The 23215-nt window shown below is 49.4% G+C and overlaps 1 protein-coding gene across 1 annotated transcript in view; it reads left to right on the top strand.

The window, feature by feature from the left end:
• Positions 1-2620: 2620 nt before the first annotated feature.
• The window catches only part of VPS35 (VPS35 retromer complex component), a 98348-nt gene continuing 77753 nt past the window's right edge, over positions 2621-23215 (top strand). The window contains exons 1-2 of the mRNA XM_088451077.1: positions 2621-2710; positions 18624-18722. Coding sequence (XP_088307203.1) covers positions 2708-2710; positions 18624-18722 — 102 coding nt within the window. The 5' untranslated portion in view covers positions 2621-2707. The remainder of the gene's footprint in view (positions 2711-18623; positions 18723-23215) is intronic.

Below are 23215 nucleotides of genomic sequence, written 5' to 3'. Positions count from 1 at the left end.
TCGGTCGCAATGGTGCTCACAAACGCAGCAAGGTGGTGTCTGATACCTCCTTCTGCATTTGCATTAAGATGGATGGAATTGCACATCTGCTTGTATGCGGCCCTGCAATTCCGTCCATCTCTGAATCAGGACGAAAGCCTTGGAGAGAGATAAAGTGGATGGAGATAAAGGGCCTGATTCAGAGCCACTCGTAAGCGGCAGCTCGTTCGCTCTGAGCGATGTTTGGCCAACTGCGCATGCGTACGGATCGTTATACGCATGCGCGAACCAGTCAGTGCGGCCGAAATTCATGTGCTTGCAAAATAGCGATTGCCTGCTAATTTGAGTGACAGAATGAGGCGTATGTGGGTGGTAACAGGGGAAGGTGCTTGAAAACGGGGAGTGGAGATCCGATCGCAGGCGTGCTTAAAGGTCAAAACGGGCGTTTTATGGGTGTGCATATTTAAAAGAGCAGCGTCATTGACCACGTCACTTGTTTTTTTTAAGGCAGAACTGCTCGCAAAATTGTGGTAGCAAAAACCAACCACAAGAATAGCGAGCAGTTCATACCCTGTTCGATGTACTCGATTAATCTAATAAATAGCAGACATGACGTAGGATGCGAGCGGCCAGGGGGCGTAGTTTCCCAAAGAACGACCGCAAGTTTTGTTCGCTCGTTCAGACCTAGAGGCGTGAACAGACCGCAAACAGCGAACGGTTCATTTGAATAGCCACCCCTATTTTCAGGACGAGCGAGCGCTAATTGCGTCCGGCTCTGAATCAGGCCCAAAGTACCAACCAATCAGCTCCTTGCTGACATTTTTCAAACACAGCCTGTAAATTGACATTTAGGAGTTTATTTGTTGGTACTTTGGGAGGTATTCATGAAAGCTTGGAGAGAGAGAAATTTGTTAGAGATAAAGGTGGAGATGTATGAATGGGCAATATGGGGGTTTAGTGGTATCGGTGCCCGTCATTATAGGTGCTGCTATCTACAACATAGCGCACCGATGTGCTAGGCAATGTATGAATGGTCAGTGGCACTGACTATTCTGACAGCTGCAGCTATTGATTTCGACCACTGTTCCTGGCTGCTGCGGCTGTCGGGCTCCAGGCCGCGCGTGTGATCTTGCGATGCTTGCGAGATCTCGTGCATGCCCAGTGGAGCCGGCTGGGAGGTGAGACAAGGCATATCAGCCCTAGGCTGATGCGCTATAGGCTCTGTCAGGGATCGCCTGAGTTTTCACTCCGGAAGACAAGATGTTCATACATAATGCGGCTACAAAGCCCTTCCTCGTGCATCCGAATGTGCAAGGACTGAGACGCCCAATCGCAGCGTCTATGAACGCCGCATTACCATCTGGTGAGACGCCACCATCGGTCACACCATTGTAGCTTGCATCAGCCCTATAGGGGCAGTTTCTCCGTCTGAGTATGGCCTCCTATGTGAGGGGCTGTGTGTCTCTGTACGTAACCGCTTTCAGCGTCACGCTCACGACATTGCCATAAAACGCAACATATACGTGCATCATGTTAGCCCCCCTCCCCGTTACCTGCCAGTCACCTTCTAGGAAACCCCTTAGATTCTTAGATTTCTGATACCGTGCGTCTAAATATGTTCTGAGACTCTGTATGAACAAAATCGGGACGCATGCGCAAAATCGATTCATTAAACACAACACTTCAGGCGCTGAAATCTATGCTCATCCCTCAACTAAAAGGTGATACAGAATGATAATAATAAAGGACTATTTCGTTTTCGATGGGTGATCTGACACTAACTAAAAGTCGAAGTCCACGGTAGTAGCACTGTTTTAATTAACCGCTGATGGTACCATGCAAAAGCGCCCAGCGCATATTAGCCGTGGGTATGATGTCGCCTGTGAACAGCGCGTCCAACTCAGTTTGTATGCATTATCACTTACATTATTCTTACACAAACATAACACCAATGAACAAACAGGAGGCCTGCACTACATGTACTGATCATTTTATCATTTTCCTTGTTCTTTTCTTTTCTCCAGCCCTAGATACCTTGCCCCCATGTTAATACATGCAGAATGCACGTAGGCGCAGGCATTTTTAGCGAGCAGGCGCATCATCCTTAAAGGTGTATTTTTATTTTATTGTATATAGCAGGGGTCTTCAGCCTTGGCCTTCCAGCTGCTATGGAACTACACATCCCAGCATGAACTGCCATAGTTTTAGCATGCTGTTATATCAAAGAGGTGGCAGTGCATGCTGGGATGTGTAGTTCCACAGCAGCTGGAGGGCCAAGGTTGAAGATCCCTGGTATATAGTAATCAAAATAATCATTGTTTAGCTATGTTCTGGTTTTATAATCCCAGGTTCAAGAGTTGTTGGCAAAACCACTGCTCTTTGCTAATGCTGTATAACATGTGATACAGTAAGATGTGTCAGGGTCTGCCTGCTGAGGAAGTTACCACCAGCCAGGTTACCAGGCTGCTCACACACTGAGCTCACCACCAAACCATACCCAGTGCCAGAGACAGTCATGGTGGCAGCAGTGGAGTGCCAGTCTGACACGTCACTCTGACTTGTTGCACTGCGATTGGTCACTAAAGCTGCTCACCATTCCATCCTGTGGCCAATCGACGTAGAGCGCCGGGAACTTCGGAAACTGACCAATGAGGAGCGAGGTGTCATAGGGAAAGGCGGGGCGGTGTCTGTTGGTCACATGATTGGAAGGAGGAGAAGCTGAGACATCATGGTGAGTTTGTGGGGTCCCTGACCTGGGCATTCCGGGCCCTGGGCGGGGGGCTCAGGATGTAACTCACCCCGTGCACTGCGGGTGGGGATCCGGGGGGTGTGCAGGGCATTGGCTGGAGACGAGGCGCTCTTGGGCCCAGCCTGCTGTAATGCTGCCGGCCTGTGTATACTATTATCAGTCACAGAGGGTCTGTCTGCTGCCCTGTGCAGGGGGTGGGCTGTGTTATAAAAACAATATCTAAGTGTATGTTATATACAGTGTTTCGTGCATCTATATACTGCAGGGTGTGTTATATCTAAGCTGTACATTATGTATTTGTATACTCATATATACTGTGTGTTATGTGTGTATACACTGCTGGGGGTGTATGTGATATTCAGTATATTATATAGGTATATACCGCAGGGTGTACATTTTATAGATATATACACTGCAGGGTGTATATTATATAGGTATATACACTGCTGGGGGTGTATGTGATATGCAGTATATTATATAGGTGTATATACACTGCAGGTTGTACATTATATCGGTATATACACTGCAGGGTGTACATTATTTAGGTATATACACTGCTGGGGGTGTATGTGATATGCAGTATATAGGTATATGCAATTCAAGGTGTAAATTATATGGATGTATAGACTGCAGTGGCTGCATATTAAATAAGGCAGCACTGGGGGTAAGGAGGAGGTTAGGGACAGGTAGTAGTAAGCAGCCCTAACTAGACTTTTTGGTGCCCTGTGCCAGAGAGAGCATTTTCGTCACCCGCCACTCCCATTTTTTAAAGTAGAGACATAAGATTCTGCACCTGAAAAAGGGCCATGGCCTCATGGTCAAGGGCCAGGGAAGAGATAGGGGAGGCCAGGAGATGCTGGGGATAAAAGAGGAAGCTACAAGTGAGAATGATAATAAACCGGAAAATTGGCAGGCCCAAACAGTGCCCCCTGCGGTGCCCTGTGCCACGGCACAGGTCGCACTACCCTTGTTATGGCCCTGGTACTAAGGGTATGGTGGGGGTAAGAGTAGATAGCAGCTTGAGCATTACTGGGGACAATGAGAAGGTTGGGGGCAAAGTAATGTCTAATTCTCCTTCACAGAGAGAACCCTGACGTCATCAGCCAGTGTCCAGCGTCATTCCCTACCACCAAAGTGGGCATAGAGAGGGAATATAACCATGTCGCGAGCGTAGGGAGCCACGGAGCCTGAAGCGTGGCCAGCGGACAACAAACTTGTTTAAGTGGGGACAACTTATTTGTTAAGCTGGCCTTCATGGGCATGAACTGCACTTCCGCCCTCACTCACGTCACTTCCAAGTCCTTAGCAAGAAGGGGAAATAAGCTGTACCTTGGGGGCAAGGGCAGTACTGAGGGCAAGGAGGAGGTTAGGGGAAGGCAGTACTAGGGGTAGGGAAGGGGCTAAGGGTAGAGAGCAGCTTGGGCAGTACTGGGGGAGAAGGAGGAGGTTAGGGATAGGCAGTGTTGGGGGTAGGGAAGGGTTAAGGGTAGATGGCAGCTAGAGCAGTACTGGGACAGGCAATACTGTGGGCGGTGCTGGGGGTAGGGAGGGGGGGGGTCAGGATTACATAGCAGTTGGGGCAGTGGTTACTACTTCCTCCTGGTGGGAGTTCCCGGCTGGGTCGCTGTAGTCCGCCTGCAGTACCCTCCTGTCCTTCTCAGTGCCAACCTACCCAGCCTCCTGCGTGCAGAGAGCTGGCTGTAGGAGTTGGGGATGGAGAGCAGGTTGCTACAGGGCTCCCTGGTATAGGGCGTCTGTCTGTTCGTTTGGACTTGTCTCTTGAACTACTAGATGGATTTTGATAGGGGGGGTGTCACTGTTCTATACAGCTTTAGTCGAGGAAGGTTTAAGTGCATGTACCGTTCATCTGTGACAAAAGGAAGCAGAGCAATTCTGAATTTAGTGAAGCAAGTGATAGAAAAAAAAACCTTCACCAAGCTGTATAGAAGCTGGCCAGGGTGCTAAAACAGCAAAAGAGCATCTGAAACTAAGGCTCGGAATGAAGCAAGTTACAGAAAAAAACGTTGTGCTGTGTGAGTGACTGCTGCTGCAGGGCTGAGGGCTGCACTCTGATTGGCTCACTATCTGAGAGCCAATCAGAGATAGCATTGTGCCCTGTTAATTAGCAGGAGCCTAGAGAGGGAAGGGAGTCAGGGACTGAGCAGGGTCATGTCTGAGGCAGACAGAGAGTGAGAGACTGTCTTCAACAAACTCATGAAGATGTCCTTATGCAGACACAGTAGCCAGGGAAGGCATAGCTATCAGGAATTAAATAAAAAACCCCAACCATTGGAACACCATCAAATGATTTCCGTTTGATAGTGGCAAACATCGGACCGCCACCATCAAATGGTAAAAACACTACCATCCGAACAAAAACATTGATATTTAGAAACCATTGTATTCTGATGCCCATCCCTACACTGAACCTGCAGATGAACTCTGACCATCACTCCTCCACCATGAAGTGCTCCCCCACTCCAGCCTTATTGTCCCGCTCAGCCACATGCCCTCGGTGAACAGGAGGCACCTCCCGTGGGTATCAGCTCTGTTCTCGGACAGGGGCACAATGGTGAGGAAGCTCAACAGGAAGCCCAGGAAATGCAGGGTACATTGTGCAAAGAGGACATTGCTCATCGCCATGTTCCGTAGCCGGGGAGGGGTGCGCATGGAGGCTGCGGAAATTTGCACAGGTGCCCCAGCCCCGGGCACATGCTGCTGATAGTGCTTACGGTAGCTACAGTACAGGGTAGATGATCCCTGCTCTTCCCTGATCCTCCTGCTCTTCCTGGCACATCCCAGTGGCCAGGCCCCAGCCAGCAGCAGGGGGTTTGTGGTGACACTGGCAGGGCCATGGCCTTATAGCAGATGTACCTTTTTGCAGCGCTGGAAGGGGACGCTGTGAACCCCTCATCCCAGGCAAATCCAGGGGGGGCGCGATCAGTGTGACCACACCCTCCCCCAACCGGCAGAGAAGATTGCTGCTGCTCAGGAGTTTACACCAAAGGGTGACACATTTTTGGAAACTATAGGATCCAGTTTAATAGTTTAGGGGCCAAACCTTTGCCTGTCAACAATATGATTTTTTTTATTTTTTTATAGACCACTCCACACCCCTTGAATGCCCCTTAGATCTCCCAACATACTATCAGATAAAGACACGGCCACACGCAGGAGTGCCCTCAATTCATAGCGGGCCGCACGCAGGAGTGCCCCCAATAAATAAATAGCAATTCTGTAGCACAAGGACATTCTAATGAAACCAAACAGTCACTCACAAGCTTTGTACAGCTCCCTTGGAGGACACTTTCCTCCCCGGTCGGCAGTTATGTAGCCCACTGGTGGCCACTTTCCAACTCCTCGCTGGCAATTATACCACCTCCCTGGTGGTCACTCTCCTCCTCCGCTGCCAGCAGTGCTGCATCTACCTGCAGTCACTCTCCTCACTGGCAGTGCTGCAGCCCCCCACGGCGTGGTAACCCCTCCCCTCTGACAGTGCTGCTGCTCCCCGCGGTGTGATAACGCTCCTCTCCGCTGGCAGTGCTGCAGCGAGATGAACCGTACCTACCATCTTGCGGTTAGAAGGAGTGAGCCGCGTTGATTGAATGTGTTAGGCATGCATTCCTCTTCCTGATTGGCGCACAGCATCCCGTCCACTCCTGCAACCCCTAATACTAGTGCTTTGTAGCAGATTTGTTTTTGGACTATTAACTTTATTTTTCACAGTGCCTGGTTCTTGGAAAATCTGATCGTCCGTCCTATAATCTGAGACGGATGGTATTTGTCGAACCCTACTGTACACTGCAGAGACTGTTATATGCAGTATATTTTATATGTGTATATACCATACACTGCAGAGAGTGCAAGTTGTATTCTGGTTGTTATATGTGTGTATGCACTGCAGGGGGTGTATGGTGTATGCAGTAAATTATGTGTGTATGCACACACCCTGTACACTCTCACTTTTTATGTACATTTGTGTAAAAAAAATAAATAAATCTCCACCTGATGAAGTATTGCATGGCATGTATGAAATGCGTTGGGTTATGCGTTGGAAAACCTTCTGGTCATTTGGACTTAAAGTTTGGCTCGGTTATCTTAGATAAACTGTAAGCAGCTGTTTTGGTGGTACAGTTTGTAGTTCAACCACAGCAGGTATCATAAACCCATTGTATAATTGTTCCCATTTCACTTGACTAAACATTCTTGGGCGCGAAGTGAATAGCTCCGGGAATCAGCTCCCGGAGCTATTCGATACACCGCACAGCTAACCCCGACTAAGGATTTCTTCTCGCACCTCTCTGGGGTTGCGAGCAGAAATCCGACAAAAGTCCCGGCACGAGGCTGTTTTCTGCCCATCGCGCCTGGGAAAACAGCATCGCGCCGGGAAGTTAGGTCGGTGAATGCCCGTTCTCGCGCCTTAAACGGTGTTTAGTCGCGAGAATGGGCATTCTCCGGATAAACACCGCTCACAATTTAATAGCTCTGGGAGCCCTTGGATTGAGGTTTTAGGGTCCAATCCAATTAGCCGCGAAGGGTGCGAGTTGCCATTGCAACGTCGTTAAAACGCAATGGACCAACATCTCGCACCCTTCGCAGCCCGCTCTGAGCCCAAATTCGCGGAATTTTGCTCGCGGCCCTACGGCTCATCGCGGCTAATTTGATCGACCCTTAGTGCTCGATGTAAACCAAACACTTAATATTATTATTATTATTATTATTTATTAATAATAAATAATCTGGACTAATTTGTTATAGTAGAATTAATCCCAATGGGTTTTATATAGTTAAATGTTATTTATTATCTGCTACTTACTAACTTTAAGTACAGAAACCCATAACCTAACAATTAGGTATATACCTGTAACAGGCTATGACCACCCGGCTATGTGTGCGGATCAGCAAATCGCATCCATATACATTGCAAGTTTTTCCTCGCACTCAATAGAGGAGCAGAGGAAAATTCTACAATGCTGGGGCTCCTGTAATTGGTCAATACGTGCACGGCCAAGCATCATTATTATCATTTATTTATATGGCGCCACAAGTGTTCCGCAGCGCCATACAAAGTACATAAACAAATAAGTCGACCAGTGACTTAAAATACAATACAGGACAAGGAACATGGATAATATACATTGCTACATTAGCAACCACAACACCAAGATAAGTAACAGAGCAAAGCAGCCAAGTGTTAGGTGCCCTAGTGGGGAGTAAGGAGTAGATGAAGGTAGAGAAGAAGCACAAGAGGGTAGAGGGCCCTGCTCATAAGAACTTACTTTCTAAAGGGGCGGGGCAGACAAACAGGTGTGACACAGATGGAGTAGGCAGAGAGGAAGGAGTATGTAGCAGCAGGTTAGGATGAGAGCTGGAAGGCTTTGATGAAGTAGTAGGTCTTGAGAGCCCGTTTGAAGGATTGTAGAGAGGTGCAGAGTCTGATGGGAAGAGGGAGAGAGTTCCAAAGGTGGGGAGCAGTGTGGGCAAAATCTTGGAGGTGAGAGGACGTAATCAATTTGCATGAGAGGCGGCGTGCATTTGTTGAACGAAGAGGGCGGATAGGAGAGTGAAGGGAGATGAGGTCCGAGAACCCTGAGTGTGAGAACCTTGAATTGGGTTCTGAAAGGGAAGGGGAGCCAGTGGAGGGATTGTAGGAGAGGGGAAGCTGATGCAGAGCATTTGGAGAGGAAGATAAGCCGAGCAGCAGCATCGAGGACAGACTGGAGAGGAGAGAGAAGGGAGTTGGGGAGGCCAGATAGGAGGAGGTTACAGTAGTCCAATCTGGAGATGACCAGTGAGTGTATGAGGGTTTTGGTGGCATCTTGGGTGAGAAAGGGTCTAATCTTGGAAATCTTTTTAAGATGAAAACGGCAGGACTACGGGAGGTGCTGAATGTGTGGTTTGAAGGAGAGGAAGGAGTCCCGGATAACTCCCAGACAGCGCACTTTGGTGCTAGAGGAGATAGTTGTGCCATCAATTGATAAAGAAATGGTGGGAAGTGCTGTTTTTTTGGGGGGTGGGAAAATGATCAGCTCAGTCTTAAGTTTAAGAAATCGCTGTGACATCCAGGAAGAGATAGCAGGGAGACATTCGAAGATACGAGGAGAGAGGGGGAGGTCAGGGGAGGAAAGGTAGATCTGAGTATCATCAGCATAAAGATTATATTGGAGGTCGAGCGGGTCGCAAAGGACACCTCATATCGGAAGAGCTGTTCTTTGCGGTACCGATCGCATATGTTGGTACATATGCGATCAGTAGGCATGCGGTGACTGGCGGTAATTAGCGCCACTGTTAGTACATCCCGGCCAGAGTGAGAATAGGAGAGGTCCAAGAACAGAACCTTGGGGAAGAGGAGTCATGAGAGGCGACAGAGAAGGAACGGTGCATGACGGCGATGCCGGTCAGCACATCATGCTGAATTGCATACCCCCCAACCTGCAATGGTACCTGATGTGACAAGCGCAGGCCTGTAACTTGAATCATCTTAAATCTGGTATCTTGAATTTCCTGACGTCAGGGGGATGATGCGGTTTAAGGGTGTCTAGTCTGTGCTAGTCAGATGTCAGACGTGACTTGTTGGGAGAAGGTAGCTCTGTGGGTGCTGGAAATTGGACCGATGTATCCCTGAAATGTTGCCAGAATATACTTTGACTTGTAAGGTTCCGGATGTCCTTTGCTGTGTCAGGCTGGCCGGGTAAGGGACAGTGTAAATAGAAAATCCTGTTGTGCTTTTGTTTGGTCCATGTTGTATGTTTGGAATGTATGAAATCCAGGCTAGAATTTGTGGACTGTAAAACAGCCGTGCATTTAGGAAAGTATTATGAGCATCCTGTATAGTCTTGTCTATGACTTGCTACTGTTTTGATTTAGCAATTGGCCCGGGCTCTTACTCACTGCTCCGTCCTGCTGGCTTTGATGTGCTCTTGAAACTCTTTGCTTTGATTCATCATTTAGTGACTTGCCTGTAATACGGCAGAATAATACTATTATGGGTTTGCTGTTGTAGATGAAAGATTGTAGTATTAAGCTGGGTACACACCTGTACTATCAGCGGCTGATCAGGTAAAACTCTGCCGATCAGCCGTGCTGCTGTGTCCCCCCCCCCCCCCAGTGTGCTGCCTGTGCACTGCGTTCACACTACGCAGACATAGCACAGTGTGTACGGGCCTCTATGGGATCGGGTGATCTGCCCGATAATTATTAAACAGTACATGAGATTCGACCACCAGATATCAGCCATTGCAGGAGCGTTATCTGCTAACGATCCTGCATCGGGACAGCGTACACACCTATACAATCCAATGGGCGTTCTCTCGATATCGAAAGAACGGCACAATGATTGTGTAGCTGTGTACCCAGCCTTTACTTTATTTGAAATGATGTCGCCAATCACGTGGAAACATTGGGTTTTGTTTTTTTGTTTTAACGTGGACCTGCCAGCCAAACAGAATAAGAAAGCAATCATTGGGCCTGATTCAGACCCACTCGCGAGCGGCTGTCCGCTCGCAAGTGGGTCGATGGTCTGCACTGAGCATGCGCACGACGGAGGGAGCTCCGTCGTGCGCATGCGCCAGACACGACGAGCGAAGGACTTTCCTTCGCTCGTTGTGTCCGATCAAAGAGGGCGTGCTGTCAATGTTGATTGACAGCACGCCCCCTTTGGTGGGCGTGCCTCCCTGACGGGGGCGTTCCCACGGGAACGCCTCCCGTCAGAAGCCGGCCCACTGACATCACTAGTGATGTCAGTGGGAGTGATTTTGGCTCTGATAGAGCCAAAATCACTCCGGAGCTTGCGGTTGAAAACCTCAACCGCAGGCTCCGGCTCGCAATTTCGATGGTCGCGATGGTCACGACCATCGCGGCCATCAAAATGCACGCTCGTATAGCCTGTGGGTGGTGACCCACAGCTATACGAGCGTCCAGGAGGACGCTCCATGAAAATGGAGCCCGGCCCTCATGCAGAGCGTGCGCTCTGCTCAGAGCGTACGGCTCTGAATGAGGGCCATTGTTGGCTAAATGTATATTTACCTTCTACATTCACTAGGAACTAATTACTGACTAATTGGGCATGGAGATGGTACAGAGTAATATACACAAATGCATTCATGGTCAATAGTCCGCTTTTTATCCCACGCCTTAGGCCTGTTTGGGTGGCAGAGGGAGGAGAGGAAGAGGTCTTGTTGGGTTCTTACAAGAACTGGAATGTGTAACTGTTACATGATTACAAATTAACTTTAATTAGGTTCCGCAAGGGTTCCACAGCGACCCACACAATACGAGGGTCTACAGGCAGAGCTGTTACACACAAGAGCACAGCTTACACAAATCAATAACTAAGAGCCTGATTCAGAGATGTACACTATGCCGATATTTTCACAGTAGAGCAATTATCGGTAAACCGCGCTTGCCTGTAAGTCGCACTGCGCAAACGTCAAGGTACATTATTGTAGTCGCTGGCAGCGGTGTGATCGACAGTCGGGGAACGTTTGTGGGAGGTAGTTGGGAGTGGCAGCGAAGAATGCGGGTGCGTTGCTACCGTCTTCGTCACAGCCTGCTACTGCGAGCCCATACGCAATGTAAACGGCTCCAGCTTCTCAGTCCCTGCATCCATTCTGAGTAGCCTGCTCACAAGAGCTTACATTCTAGAGTGGCTGTGGGTGGACACAAATGGGGAGCAGATTAGCGGAGTTTACGGGCTGGTGAGTTAGTAGGAGGGCAGGTAGGCTTGGCTAAAGGATCTACTCTGCCATTATCAGGCCAGGAGGGCATTGTTTTTTATTTAGTGTTCCAGCTAGGTTTGTTTAAGCGGGGCACCGCGCCCTGCTAGATTTTTTTTTTTTTATTTTAAAGTGCAAAATGTGCCCTGCCTTTTTAGTGACGCCCCGCTAAAACAGCCTGCCCTGAGCTATCCCCACCCGTGGGCCACAGTGTCCCGCTGGTGGGAAACGTTGCAGTGAGTAATCACCGCCAGCATCTCTTCACTTTGAGGGGAGAGCTTGGGGGGGAGAAAGCCCAGTACCTCCGTGCTGGGCACGCCCCCAATTGTGACAAATTAGAGGCATGTTGCAAAGACACTCCCCTCCCTGGCCGGCCACACCCACTTATCGTGAACGCGCAAAGGCTCCCTGCCAGCACCCTGCCCTGCCCGCAGTCTAGCGGGAATGCTATTATTATTTCTTTTAAGGATAAATTGTCTAAATTTTAAAAGAAAACAAAAATGTTTAGTCTCACTGTTTTTTAAAGTTTTGTAATTTCATTGGGTGGCTATTACTATGGGGCTTTATGTGCCACTGACGTTTGCCACAACTCCCCAGCATTCTGTCTCAGCAGGCGCAGCAAAGATAATGTAGGTGGTCATGGTGGGAGTTGTAGTGTTTTAAGCACATCTGCTATTACTGGTCATTATTACAGGTGCCGGGTGAACAGCCAACGAGCTGTACAATTGTGTTCTATCTAGATTATGATTTAATGTAAACTTTGCAGGGTGTGAATAGGTTGGAACATCCGTAATACTGCCAAACCTGCTAGGTGTCTGAATGTCACACTGTGGAACTAATGTTTGGTCACGGTGCCACGTGTGTCTAATACAATGGGTTAAAACCTATTTGGATCAACATGTGAGAAACTGGCCCACCAATGTATAATATATATTTTACACACCAAGTTCTCCTTGGATACACAGGTCCTGATTCAGAAAGAGAGAGGGCGCACGCACTCGTCCGCTGCGTGTTTCTACTTCAGGGTCCATAGGGTATCCACAGGATACCTTGGGGTATAGGTGTGACGTCAGTCGCAGGGCACCAAAGAGTTAAGCTTTCAGCCTCCCAGGATGCACTAGGTCCCCCTCCTATACCCCGCCCCCAGGCCAAGGCACCTCAGTTTAGTTTGGTGCCCGGCCGGAGTCGGGTGCACCTGTTGGAGTGGGGGCTAGAAGAGCCCCTGAAGCTTATTCTTCATGCAGCTGTGGCTGCACAACTGGATGAACAGCATGGACAGTCAGTCCTGACGTCCATGCTGTCTTCCCTACACCCCGCCGGTACCAGAACGCCGGTACTGATCCGGGGATGCTGGTGGGCGTCTGGGGTCACAGCTAGCGGTGACCCCAGATGCTCCGGACCATGGCCGGATTCAAGGGGGACAGAGGTAAGCAGCGGGGTCCCGCGGTGGGTCCCCGCTGATCACATGGTCCTAAGTCCCCAGGCAGGGGGCTCCCTGGGGACTGGCTGCAGCGTGGAGCCAGGCGACCAACCTGCGCTTCCACTACCCCCTGGGACAGCGGACCGCAGCAGAGCGGTATCGCTGCGGCGTCCCAGGGGTTAAATGCATGCCAGGGGAGCGCGCCTTCCCTGTCTCACAGCCGGCGCCTCCCCCGCTGCACACAGCCCTCTCTGCACTGTGCTGACTGGTCCTGTGTCAGCGCTCCTCCCCCAGGCCAGCTTCTCTCTGCTCCTCGGCGGCCATCTTCTCTGCAACGCATGGTGAACGCTGCTGGAAGTCTGGAAGGAAGCATCGTGGTCTGGGTCCCCCCGCATACCTCTCCTCCGCTGTGGCTCAGGTCTGTGTATGCAGCGCTGTGTCCTACCAGGCCCTGTGTCTGTGTAGTTGAGTGATCAGCGCTGTTACTGCAGGAATTGTTATTTCTCTGCATTGTATGTGACTGTGCTAGCGCTGCCTGTAACTATTCTTCACTAAACTGTCAGCTTTATTACTGTCCCTGTTCTTTCTGCTAAAGCCCTTGCGGTGCGGTGCTGCAGGGTGGTCTCTCGCCTATTTAATACTTAATTGGTGAGAGAGGTCACATACGTGGTGCCATCATGTCTGAAAGTGATTTTCCCCTCCGGCTACAGTGTACCACGTGCAAAGTACCGTTAGCGGAGGGGGAGGGTAGCGCGGAGGGCCTTTGCCGGCAGTGTTGTCCATGGCGCGGCCTATTACGGTTACAGCACCGGTACAGGAGCCGCCCTGGGCTTGTTTCGCTCAGGCGTTAACAGCTTTAGTGGGCCAGTTAGCTCCGCAGCCCGCGTTTACTCCGATGGGTTTGTCCCAGCAGTCTGTGGTGTCGTCACCCATGCAGGGGTTCCCACGACAATTGGTGGTACCCCACAGTCTCCCTATTTCCCCGCTCCCGGGTTCTCAGGAGCCAGCGTGGGTTAACTCCCTGACGAGTTCTTTACAGCACTTGTCGGATGTATTGCAAGGGGAGTCTGTGATGCGGCCTCATAAAAGGCCGGTGGCGTCTCTGTCCGCTCCTTATGAGGATGACGAAGGGACGTCTGATGATGGGGAGATTCTGGATCCTTACGATCAGGAACCTTTCCATACTAAGGACGCTGATGCTAAGTCCAAAGTATATATTCCTGGACTTATTCGGGCGGTCCGCACAGCCTTGGTGATTGAGGACGAAGTTCCCCCAGCGGCTAAATCTAAGTATGCCTTTTTCAAAGATGTGAAGGGCGATGCCACAGTCTTTCCTCTTTCGGGTCAGTTGGTGGACCATTTAGAGGAGGCGTGGAAACAACCTGGCAAAAGATACCAGCCGCAGAGACGCCTGGCGGTGGCTTATCCGTTCGCGGATAATTATTTTGCGAAGTGTGAATCCCCTCCACAGGTGGATTCTCACGTGACCCGTCTTGTCCGTAGTGCCACATTGCCGATGCCATCCATGTCCTCCCTTAAGGATGCTACGGACCGCAAGGTAGAAATCTGCCTGAAGTCCGCTTATTCCCTTGAAGGGGGGGCAGCACGGCCGGCTATGGCCATTTGCTGGGTTGCCAGAGCGATGGAGCGCTGGGCGGATTCATTAGAGGCTTCTTTTGAATCCGACTGTCCGGCCGAACAAGCGGAGTTGATTGGCAATCTCCGTGATTCGGCCACCTACATCAACGAGGCGGCTCTAGACATTAGTACTCTGGTGTCTAGAATTTCTTCAGCAGCGGTAGCTGCTCGTCGCACCTTGTGGCTGCGATCCTGGAAGGCGGACGCAGATCCAAGAAAGGTCTGGAAGCGTTGCCGTTTACCGGAGAAGTTCTCTTCGGTCCGGATCTGGATAAGATTGTGGCCACGCTGGCGGCAGCCAAATCTGCTTGTCTCCCGTCGGCCGCTGCTCCTTCTGGTTCTGGACCATCGTCCTTTCGGTCATCTAGGGCCCAGGGCAGGCCCAAACCACAGTCGTTTCCTCGACAGGCTGGCCCTAAGAAATCGGTCAAGCCCCGGAAACAGGCATGGAGTACCAGACGTCCGGCCCCCAAGCCAGATGACAAGCCAGCGGCCTGACGGTCCGGGTCTCCCCTTGGGGGATCCCAGGGTGGGAGGCCGCCTGCTGCCCGGCTCGATTCTTCACCACGGGTCTACCATCAGACCGGAACAAGGCTACGGAGCTGCGGAAGGTATTGCACACTATGCTCCAGGCTGGAGTTATAGTGCCTGTTCCATTCTCCCAGAGGGGCCAGGGTTTCTATTCAAATCTATTTTTGGTACAGAAACCCAATGGGTCATATCGTCCGATTCTCAACCTCAAAGCACTCAACAAGTCTTTGCGGGTCCCGAAGTTTCGGATGGAGACCCTACGGTCCATCATTCTGGCGCTGGAACCTGGGGACTACATGGTGTCATTGGACATACAGGACGCTATGGCGGTCATGGCGGCTTCTCTGCGGCTGCAAGGAGTCCGCATGTTGCCGTACTTGGACGACCTGTTATTGGTGGCACGATCTCCAGAGCTCCTGTTACACCACTTGGACCTGACCATTGCACTGCTGCAACGGCACGGCTGGCTAATTAACTGGCAGAAGTCCACTCTAATCCCGTCTCGGAGGATTCTGCATCTTGGAGCCTTATTGGACTCGGGACAGCAAAGGATCTTCGTGACGGAGGACAAGATCTCTGCTTTACAGTCAAGGGTGCGCAGTTGTCTGCACAGCCGCCGGGTGTCCTTACACTCGGCGATGAGGTTACTGGGCTCCATGGTGTCGGTGTTCGACATGGTGGAATACGCCCAGTTTCACTCTAGACCTCTGCAGCACCTGATCCTGTCCAAGTGGAACGGGCTGCCTCAGTCTCTGAAGTTCCAGACGATTGTGCTCACCCCGGAGGTTCTCCTGTCCCTTGCGTGGTGGTTAAAGATGACCCACCTCAACAAGGGACGTCCGTTCTGGGTTCCAAATTGGGTCCTGTTGACAACGGACGCCAGTCTTCGGGGCTGGGGAGCAGTTTCGGGTCCACACTTGTTCCAGGGCAGGTGGACACCGACAGAAGCGGAGCTTCCAATAAATATCTTGGAACTCCGTGCGGTCTTCAATGCTCTCCTGCAGGCACAGCGGTTTCTCCAGGGTCACCCGGTGCAGGTCCAGTCGGACAATGCTACCACCGTGGCCTACATAAACAGGCAAGGAGGAACTCGCAGTCGGGCGGCTCTCGTAGAGGTCTCTCGGATCCTGGTTTGGGCGGAGCGCAATCTTCCGGCCATATCAGCGGTCTTCATCCCGGGAGTGCTAAATTGGGAGGCGGACTTTCTAAGTCGCCAGGACGTTCATCCAGGGGAATGGTCCCTGCACCCGGACGTTTTTCAACTACTGGTGGACAGGTGGGGTCTTCCAGAAATCGACCTCATGGCGTCCCGGCACAACAACAAGTTGCCGGTGTACGGGTCTCGCACAAGAGACGAAGGGGCGTCTCTGGTGGATGCTCTGTCCGTCCGGTGGACGTTCAGGTTCGCATACCTGTTCCCTTCGGTCTCCCTTCTTCCACGGGTAATCCGGAAATTCAAACAGGAAGGAGGGACGCTCCTGTTGATAGCTCCCGCGTGGCCCAGACGGCACTGGTTCTCAGACCTTCAGGGTCTGTCCGTGGACAGTCCTCTGCGGTTGCCGCTACGACCGGACCTTCTGTCTCAGGGTCCTTGTCTTCACCCGGACCTGACTCGGCTGTCTTTGGCGGCGTGGCTGTTGAGACGGCCATGCTGAGGTCCTGGGGGTTTGCCAGCTCTATGCTGTGTACCATGTTACGAGCTCGGAAACCGTCTTCCGCGAGGATATACCATCGCGTGTGGCATACGTTCTTCCAGTGGTGTCGACCGAGAGGTTATGCACCGCGGGAGTTTCGTCTGTCTCGGATTCTCGCCTTCCTGCAAGCGGGACTAGATCATGGGCTTCGCCTTGCTTCTTTGAAGGTACAGGTTTCGGCCCTATCTGTCTGGTTTCACCGTAGGATTGCTACAATCCCGGATGTGCGCACCTTTATGCAAGGTGTTCTCCGTATTCAGCCGCCCTTTGTTCCACCTGTGGCGCCTTGGGATTTGGCTGTGGTCCTGAGGACTCTCCAAGGACCGCCGTTTGAACCACTGGGCTCAGTGGATATTAAATGGCTAACAGCTAAGACTGTTTTCCTTCTGGCCGTTGCTTCAGCCAGACGTGTTTCTGAGTTAGGGGCTCTTTCTTGTAGACCCCCTTTCTTGGTTTTTTTCATGGGAACAGGGCAGTGCTCCGCACTCGGCCCGAGTTTCTCCCCAAAGTTGTTTCCCAGTTTCAGGTTAACGAGGAAATAGTTGTTCCGGCCTTTAACTCACCGGGTCTTTCCGTGGGTGAGGCCTCTTTGGATGTTGTGCGGGCCTTAAGGACTTATGTGGACCGCACTTCTTTGTTTAGGAAGTCGGACGCTTTGTTGTCCTCTATGGCTTCTGTAAAAAGGGTTGGCCTGCTTCAAAGCAAACTTTGGCAGCCTGGATCCGTATGGCTATTTCTGAAGCTTATCTTCATGAAGGCCTACCGGTCCCTCCTTCTCTGAAGGCTCATTCCACTAGGTCTGTGGGTCCTTCGTGGGCAGCTTGACGTGGTGCCTCGGCAGTTCAGATCTGCAAGGCTGCTACGTGGTCTTCTGTCCATACCTTCGTGAGGTATTACAGGTTTGACACCTTCGCCTCTCAGGATGCTTCCTTCGGGCGGCGGATTCTCCTTTCTGCACAGGAGCGTCCCCACCCTTAAAGGATACTGCTTTGGGACATCCCCAAGGTATCCTGTGGATACCCTATGGACCCTGAAGTAGAAAATATGAGATATGGTAAGAACTTACCCTTGTTATCTCTATTTCTACGAAGTCCATAGGGTTCCACAGGACTCCCGCCCTGTCGCACCTGTGCTGCAGATGGGCTTTGCTCTGGTCACCGGTTTTCCGTCTCCCTCTGGTGAGAATGTGATTCTTGTATGTGTCCAGATCTTTGTTCTCTCTCTTCCTTCTCCTCCTCCGGCCTATGGCTTGGTAACTAACTGAGGTGCCTTGGCCTGGGGGCGGGGTATAGGAGGGGGACCTAGTGCATCCTGGGAGGCTGAAAGCTTAACTCTTTGGTGCCCTGCGACTGACGTCACACCTATACCCCAAGGTATCCTGTGGAACCCTATGGACTTCGTAGAAATAGAGATAACAAGGGTAAGTTCTTACCATATCTCATATTATATGCTAGTTAATGCATATTCCCGGCATCCGCAGCACATGATGCCCACACCCAGCAATACACAGTGCCGCCCATCTCCCAGAAACTAGATAAGATGCATTTATTTATATTTAATATTTAGCCAACATGTATGAATGGTCATGGCTCCTGGGTCTCGTCTGGCCTCTGTAGACGTAATTGGCGTCAGCAGTTACCAGTGAATGGAGTTTCGGTTCTTCTTAATTCCTTTATTTTTCATTTAATTCCCATCCCCAGACTAGAAGATTGTGAAGCCTCTTCTAGTATAGAGGAAGGCGGCTGTGTAACTTGTAGAGTTAATACCGTTGCTTCCAGGTGCCTACTAGAAGGCACCTTGCTGACACTGCTTCCTAGCGGTTCTTTCTTTGAGTATTCTAGTAAGTGATGATTTGTGTCATTTGCATTTTCATCATGGTTTTTCCTCTTTTCTCCCAGCCAACAACACAGCAGTCGCCGCAGGATGAACAGGAGAAGCTCCTGGATGAAGCCGTCCAGGCTGTAAAGGTTCAGTCCTTCCAGATGAAGAGATGTTTGGTAATATAACCTTTTTTACCCATTGCCGCTGCCTGAACTGGTATCATTGCGCCATAGAGCCCTTGTCCTCCAGCCATAGACTGTCTTACGTTCTACAGAGGTTTCTATGGGGGTGTGCCAGTCCGGAATGATAAATCTATCAACCATAGAGGTGCGCAGGAAAAGTAGCGATGTTGAGGCTACCATAATGCGTAGATATGTACACAGCTGAACATTGTGGTGTTATTCGTTCCTGAACTGCTCATCACATCTGCCGGCATCGCAAATTTGCCCTCGTAGAGGTGCAAGGGAAAACTTGCGAAGTCGGCCCTAGATGGCTTAAATGTGCGTAGCCAGGCACTGCGGAGTATTTAATTCCCCCCCCCTTATAGTCTTACCGATATTGACTTTACAGTTTGTGCTGGCTTAGTCTGGATACCATGAGTGGGTGGAGAAAGCCACATATTAAAGGTGGCCTGCTGTGAGCTGCTTGTAGTCTTTAAGTAGGCAGGAAACTGTTACATTTACATTAAAGTTTTGTTTATCGTTGGATAAATTGACAGAACTTTATATTTAAAATTCTAGGACGGCATACTATGTCCCCTTGTAAAATGTCACTAGTCTGCTGTTAAAAGGTCACCACTCGTTTACCTACCAAATGGACAGTCTAGGTCACTGTAGAATGTAACCTACAAATATCACCTTATCCTCGAATGGTCAAGCTGCAGTAACTGGTTTACCTACAGGACGTCTCACCAACTATTCCATAAGGCGTCTCTACCCAGAGTGATTTGCGCAGGATGTTACCTAATCTGGTGTTGCTTGTTCCCATTTCCATTGATTATGTTGATGCTATGAGTTTTTTTTTTTGGGTGGGAGACATTCAGTAGTAAGGAGGGTGATCTGGGGTGGTGCAAAATATATACAAATGCATAAAAAAAATACTTTTAGTCCCCTAGGGAATGAAAATGGATTTGATCAGCAGAGCATGGCCAGCAAAGTGTTTGAATAAGAATAATCGTCATGTTGCGTTTTAGTATTTTAGCTGTTGGTGCAAAACTGGGTGAAGTATTTTGCTGATTTGTGTTTATTAATGGATGAACTCTCCCAAAATTTCTAAAAAAGTAAAGTGTAATGCACTGTGCTTTCCTCGGCCGTGTTATTATATGGTAGCGATTCCTCTCTATGCAAAATATATTGTTGGTCATCATGTGACCTGTTCTGTCCATTATAGCCGCAAGGTTTCCCCAAAACATCCAGTAGAATGTCCACGCACTGGTATCTGTGTGCACTGATCCTGCTAATGTGCCTATTTGTCTATTGCCTGTTCTTGTGGCTGCTCACATGGCTATGCATAATATCATAAACTTCCTTTTTAAGGTTCTTGTGCAAGATGTGTCCTGTCGTCAGGTCACTATAGTATGTAGTCTTGGATCCCCACGTGTGTTTAATGTGTGTGTAATAAAAAAAAAATATATAAATATATATTATATATATTTTTTTATTTTATTTCTCGTTTTATTTAACAATTATTAGCAGAGATCAACACGTATGTATGTTTGCCACTTTTTGCATTTTGCTCACAGTCGTTGCTCTCCATTAATTAAGGATGTGCCGGTCTACTTTTTATTATCTGTTCCAGTTGCGTACTTTCAAGGTAGCAGTTTTCATTGTGTTTTTTTTTTTTTACTTTTGTCAAGCCCTGCGGTGGCAAGTTCCCCACTATCTTAACTGGAGGCAAGCGTTATAAAGTCATTATTGGGCATTAATAACTATCTCCACTGCAATACTTCCTACCCCCCACACGGGACCCAGCCGGCCGTAGCTTTGTGTCCTGATAATTTGATCCATTTTACATTATAATGGCATGCCCGCATGGTCTCTTCCATATGTTACGAGCATCGTGTCTCTGCATAAGAATCAGTAACGGGATTGTGATTGGCAAAGGAAAGTCGCCTTTTTCATAACGGCATCTGTTCTCTAGCATTCCATTTATAATCCACGTGACCTTTGTAACAACGAGTAAAACAACACTGGCTCTATTTAATTACAGCGCAAGGTATTAAGCTACAAAAACACATTGAAATTTATGCCTTCCGTATCAATCCTCATCTGCCTAATTTCCCAGGGGACGGCACTGAAAATTGGTCCCCTAATCATTGTAAATCGCTATCCGGGTTCGTCGGTGGTGGCTGGCCTAGCTGAAATCCGCGGTAGCCGCCGCTGTCCTGTCTCGTCCTATTGCCTCATAGTTCTTCATTAGTCTTGTTACTATTTTGATTTAAATATGGTGACCGTTTCATACACTGAATTAGCAAAGTACGCAAAACAGACTGGAAATATGATGTTTGTAGTGTTTTTGGTTTTAAGCGTCGTCATAAAAAAATAAACCAGTCTATAGAAACTAGATATGCAAGTAGTTTTCATTTATTTTCAGTATAATAATATTACTATATATGTATTTTTTAGACTTATTTTCAGTGTATCTTCATATAGCAAATCTGCAAGCAATATAGCAGGGGGTAGATCCTTCTAGATGGTTAAGAATAAGAATTCTGCTACTGCTGTAGTTTTAGGCTGGAGGTAGACACAGCGTTCTCAGGCTCTGTGTCCGCAGACTCTTTTATAGCCAGATATGCAGTCAGCTGGTGCTAAGTCATACTCCATTCCTATATATACTTCAGGTGATGTCTGATGGGTCTCATAGAAACACACTCTCCTCTGTTTCCGTGAGCCGGAAGTGGCTAGCCTGTAGATGTCTTCAGTCCAACGTATGGCTGAAAGAACTGTCCGATATTGATTGTTACAGGTTACGTTTAAAGATCTATATAATAAGCAAGAAAGCCTGTCCGTCCGTCTGTCTCTTTGTCCTTCATGCACGGCAAGAGTTTTGGCTATAGCTCCGCCAAATTTGGCATGGTGGTGTAGTTTGACCAGGATTAGGTCTTTGCCTAGGTTTGAACTTCGTCAGGGCCACACACTGTCACACAATCGCTAAAAATGGGCACACTCTTAAATGACACAGGTTCCCAATTGCACAAGTTCCAGGGGCTGGCTCCAGCGGAAATTGTCAGTCTGTCAAAAACCTGTGGAAAAGCTGCAAAAGTTTAATTTTAACCTCAGTCTGAGCAAACTTGATGACTCATGCAAGTTCATATTGAACCCAGTGCCTCTTGTTTGCATGCAAGGGTTCATACAGCAGTACCCCTTATGCACATTATGCCATGCAGTAGTAGTGCCCCTTTTACATATTGCCACACAGTAATGCCCCTTATACTACACAGTAAAGCCCCTTACACATTATACACACAGTAATGCCCTTTACAGAATATGCCACATAGTAGTAGTGCCCCATATAACATATTCCACACAATAGTAGTGCCCCTTACACATTATACCCCCAGCAACTCTCCTCCCCAGCAGCCTCTTTCCTCTCCATCTGTGCCATCAGCAACCAGCTGGTGTGGTTTTGGGGCTGGGCCGCCAGCAGCGGCAGACATGGACAGACAGCACCAGTGAAATTTTAATCTGGCGGCGGTCGTGAGCCCATCGGAGCTCGAGGGCCGGCAGCCAATCAGGAGCCGCCACTGCTGATTGGCTGGCTGCCAGTGCGCAAGCTTTGTTTGTCTCGCGACCAGTGGCACTGTCTCTCCATGACTGCCTGCCAATGCGCCAGCTGTAATAAGCATGTTAGCAAATATTGGGGTCCTTTTCAGGATCAATGGAATGGTATTATAGGTGAGGACAATGTAAACAAAGGCTGCAGGTGTACTGCAGGGTCCAGTCTTCAACCCGGGCAACGCCGGGTATCCCAGCTAGTTAAAACTAACGGTGAGGTTCCTCTCTGCTACAGGAGTGTTCTCAAACTAGACAAGAAAAAACTAATTCCCCCAGTACACACAATTGAAAACGGATGGTAAGCCACCAGCCACTGCAAGGTGTCTCTGCTCTGGCGGTCCTACACTACATGATAAGAGCACCTTGCTTTGGGTCACACGTTTAGGTATTTGTAAAATAAGAGCCAACTTATCTTGAGGCACCCCAATATTCACCAATATGGCACTACAAGGCAGCGGGGTGTCAAGAGCTGCGACAGACCTGGGTAGTGAGGAGGGCGTGGCCAAATACAGTGAGGCGTGACGACACCCCCTTAAAAAAAATGGTGGAAATTGTTTTCCCAGTGGCCGCACGGCTGGACATTTGTACTGCTCATTGTCCCCCTTAGCAGCTGACCAGGGCCTCCTCCAGACCACTCCATCAAGCCCGAGCCCGTGTAATTAGTATCCATCCCCCCACCCTACCCTCTTGGTCCCCCTGCTACAAGGATCAGCATACCCTGTAACTACTGATCCCATACATGCCTCTTAGACCAACATTTGTTAGTTTTTTTTCTTGTCTAGATTAACCCCTCCCTTACATGCACCTGTGATGGGTCTGTAAATGGATTTGTGCACCTACCATTCTGTGCATCAGTGTTCCCAGACTAGAAAACCTCTCTTATTGCTGCTTTACAT

Source organism: Taudactylus pleione, unplaced genomic scaffold, assembly GCF_031769625.1.
Source record: "Taudactylus pleione unplaced genomic scaffold, aTauple2 ptg000537l, whole genome shotgun sequence".
NCBI classification, from domain to species: Eukaryota; Metazoa; Chordata; class Amphibia; order Anura; family Myobatrachidae; genus Taudactylus; species Taudactylus pleione.
The sequence above is the reverse complement of the archived record's forward strand: the minus strand, read 5'-3'. Positions and strand labels throughout refer to the sequence as shown.